This window comes from Condylostylus longicornis, unplaced genomic scaffold (genome assembly GCF_029603195.1).
Source record: "Condylostylus longicornis isolate FDR11 unplaced genomic scaffold, ASM2960319v2 ptg000031l, whole genome shotgun sequence".
Classification (NCBI taxonomy): Eukaryota; Metazoa; Arthropoda; class Insecta; order Diptera; family Dolichopodidae; genus Condylostylus; species Condylostylus longicornis.
Genome location: NW_026578000.1, coordinates 8,773,472 through 8,777,510, shown reverse-complemented (window position 1 = coordinate 8,777,510; position 4,039 = coordinate 8,773,472). Strand labels below are relative to the sequence as shown.

The following is a 4,039-nucleotide window of genomic DNA, read 5'->3' as shown; positions in this document are numbered from 1 at the left end:
TACTCATGTATTTAGACACAATGATTGCATGTAATTTTTCATTAATAATTTTTTAATTGATACCAAGAATTCTAGATATGTAGGTAGAGTAGATATAGTTTCATATCTTGTAAGTTCGTATGCATTACGTAAATTGGAACACATATTTACATATGAACATGTGTCATATCCATAATTAAATATCTACATAATGTTTTGTCATGTTAATATTAAAATACTTAAAAATATTTAAAATTTAAAATCTTAGGTTTATTTTAAAATATTTTTGAAAGACACTGCATTTCAAATGCATTTATATATGTATGATTTTACATGGTTAGAATGGGTTTGCTCTACTTAACCCGCTAGCAAGAATGTAACTAAAATTTTGAGCTCAAAAGCTCAATAATTGTACCTAGGTACGCACTTATAATATAAAATCTATGTATAAAGAATTGATTGTATTTAGAAATCCGGTACAGCTGAACACGTTTTTAAAACATAAGCTGTACATTTTCATACAATCAGACTAGTCAAAACCATGTGTTTTCCGATTTGTTTTAAAATCCCCGCTTTACAACAAATTTTTTTTATATAACCCGATGCTTGCTCGATCAGAAAGTCAGTCTTATGTATAGCGAATTTACGTTTAGGTTTATACTTCGTTCAGTTGCGTGCCAATATTTTAATACTGAATTGATAGCCGGACTAAGACTCTACATTGTTCATAGAGTAAAAATTTATTATGGAGCTTTTACTCATAAGTTAATATATAATATGATAGTGTCTGCTCATTTGATATGTATATATTTCAGTGGATATATGCATTCAGACACGTAAAACGCTATTATTGATATTAGATGGTGATATAATATTCAATGCGTTATTATTGATATTAGATGAAATCATAAAAATATTTTTCCAATCGAAATCTTCTAATTCTCTTGAAATATTAACGATCTAAAATTACAAAGTCAATAATTGTTAACAAAAAATCAATAATTCATTAATCATTATTATTAAAACTGTTTAAATTTATTACTTAAAATGTTTAAGTAGTGCTTTAAGTACCTACCTGTGTACATACAAACATTTTGAATTAAAAAAATCAATCAAAAATTTAAATTAAACGTTTATATTTTAATAATAAATTATTCTAACTGTAACAGATTATTTCGAACATTAATTCTTATTCATTAAAATTTATTTTTAAAATTTAATAAACAACATTAAGTATTAGTATTTTCTTAAACCAAAACCATTCAAAACTTATTAATAATAAATAAACTTTGTATAATCTTTTGATTTGGAAATATTTTGTATCAAAAATTTAATAACAAACACAATCGCATACGTACATAGTTTGATAATTAAGTTTTAAACATTCACAATATTTTAAAATGCAAATTTAAGGTATACAAAATCTTTTACACCTAAATATTATTTATTTAAATTAATAAATAGCATATTTCAGTATTCTAATTCATAGAAATCTTGGGTATTTTTAATAAAACCACAAAGTCAAAGTCAAAAGGATAATGCTGGAATTTTTATTATTGTTCTTATGATTATTTGCAAAAGAACAAGAAGTTATAATTTAAAGTTACCTGTGTAAATATAGTTAATCTATTTTATAAGTTAAACATACCTGTAAACTGCATTTAACGGTCTGTATTTGTTGAGTGGTAACGGTCTGTATACTTTTTGCTTTATTGTGTATTTGCCGCAATAAACACTAATTCTATTCATCATATTGTGGTTTTCATTCAGGAAAAGGATTGTTTGTTTAACAATGTTTATTTAGGCGATTTTATGGTTTAAGCTTTTATGAATTAAAATTCAGAATATTTGAAAATTGAAGATAAATTACCTGAAGTAGAAAACAAAATTTCCCTGTTCTGATTTAACTTTTATACAATATCGAATTTATTTAATTACTCTTTGTAAGTTTGAAAGAGAAGTATTATTTGTTTTCTATTGAAAAGAATATTCTTGTGATAGGTAATAATTTCGTGAATTACAAACGGATGTTGATATTAGCATGTCATAAATTTTTGGAAAAGTTAAAGAGACTAAATATAGTCTATTCTATGAAAGTATCTTAATTAACATTAGATATAATAAAAATAGTAATCGGTTGCAATTTTGTATAAAATGCGACAGAACCTTGAAAAATCATTCATTATTAGTTTAACTTTAAAAGAGGTGACAGACATTCAAGTTGACTATAATTTAAAATAAATAATAAAAGAAAATAAAAATTACTAAAAATATTAATTAAAATATTTTAATACAACATAAATAATAAAACAAACATGGCACCAGGATTTAATTCAAATTTTTCAATAAGGTCAATCTTAAGCTCAAATAACAATAACAATAATAACAGTCAACAACAAAATATTTCATTTAATGGTGTATCAACAACTACAACGTCAATATGTGATGAAAGCATGAATATATCAAATAATGAAATTGGTGTTAATCAAAATAATCAATCCAACGATATTGAAATGATAAGTGCTAGAAGTAATAATAATGAAACTCCGACATCTCTAACCTCAATATATGGAACAAGTACACATAATGTTGATCAAAAACCACCCTATACATATAGTGCTCTGATTGTGATGGCAATTCGTAGCAACCCCGAAAAACGTCTAACATTAAGTGGTATTTGTGAGTGGATCGCCGATAATTTTCCATATTATCAAAAGAATAAAAATGTTTGGCAAAATTCTATACGTCATAATTTAAGTTTAAATTCATGTTTTATTCGTGTACCACGTGCTTTAGATGATCCAGGTCGTGGTCATTATTGGGCATTAGATCCAACAGCTGAAGATGTTACAATCGGAGAAACAACCGGCCGCTTAAGACGTACAAATCCATTAAATAATCGAATTTATACAACAGGGGGTGCAAAAACAAAATCATCACACTATAATTCCTCTATTGGTGGTTATCATCATGCTGCAGCGGCTGCAGCTGCTCAAATCAATTTTCATCATCAAAATTTACAGCATTCAAATCAATTCCACCATCATCATCATCATCATAATGGTAATGCTGTTTATTTTCCAACTCCAGAAGAAATGATTGCATTACAACAAATTAAATCTGAACAAGAGATGTGGAATCAATACCAATATCATTTTCAGCAACAGATTATGATTCAAGGTGGGGCATATAATGGCGAAGCATTAAATTGTTTTAGCTAAAAATTGCAAATATTTTAACATTTAATTTAAAAAGGAATTTAATTTTAAGTTTATGATTGTACATAAGAAGCAAAATATATGATTGTAAATAAATGCATTTTGTAATAAGTTTAAGAATATTATTAACATATGTATGTATATAAATATGTATAACAAAAAAGAAAAAGAAAATCAATAAAAATTAGTTTGTAGAGCATGAATATCGTAGCATTTTGTTTAGAAAACAACTATTCCTATTTTTCATCGCATCCCTCTCCTCCCATTTTGGTCAGTTTCAAACTTCGTTAAATTAAAACTCTTTTTCAAATTATAATTTTTGGGGGGCATCATACTAGCATACGCACATTTTAAATATAATTAGTTACTTAATCTAATTATGTATATCCAAAAGATCAATTCAAAATTTAATAAATCACACATTGGACCCATTTATTTAAATAAATAATAACAGTAAATAAATTTGTTATATTTGATTATAATATATTTGATTGTTATATTGATACATACGTAATAGCAATTCTTTCAAAAATTTAACTGTTATACACATTACTATATTGCGGTTTCTTAAACTTTTATATTTTATCCGTCATTTAATTGTCATGCCATTTGTTAAATAAAATATATACTCTGGCTACTCTGGTTTGGTTCTTATTAATTAAATTTTATTTTATAAATTTTAATTATTTTTTACACACCATTTGTAATTAATTGTACATACATACATATTTCTTTCTCTACATTGATTTATATGTCTATACAGAAGAAATCCTTAATCCTCCTACATAATAGATGGTAAAAAACGACGAAGTCAAAAACGAGAAAATTAATCGTCACCTATT

The 4,039-nt window shown here is 25.5% G+C and overlaps 1 protein-coding gene across 1 annotated transcript; it reads left to right on the top strand.

The window, feature by feature from the left end:
- Nucleotides 1-2,435: 2,435 nt before the first annotated feature.
- On the top strand, nt 2,436-3,200 carry LOC129608451 (fork head domain transcription factor slp1-like). Its single transcript, XM_055519945.1, has one exon. The coding sequence runs from the start codon at nt 2,493-2,495 to the stop codon at nt 3,198-3,200; it is 708 nt and encodes a 235-aa protein (XP_055375920.1). The 5' UTR covers nt 2,436-2,492.
- Nucleotides 3,201-4,039: the final 839 nt, after the last annotated feature.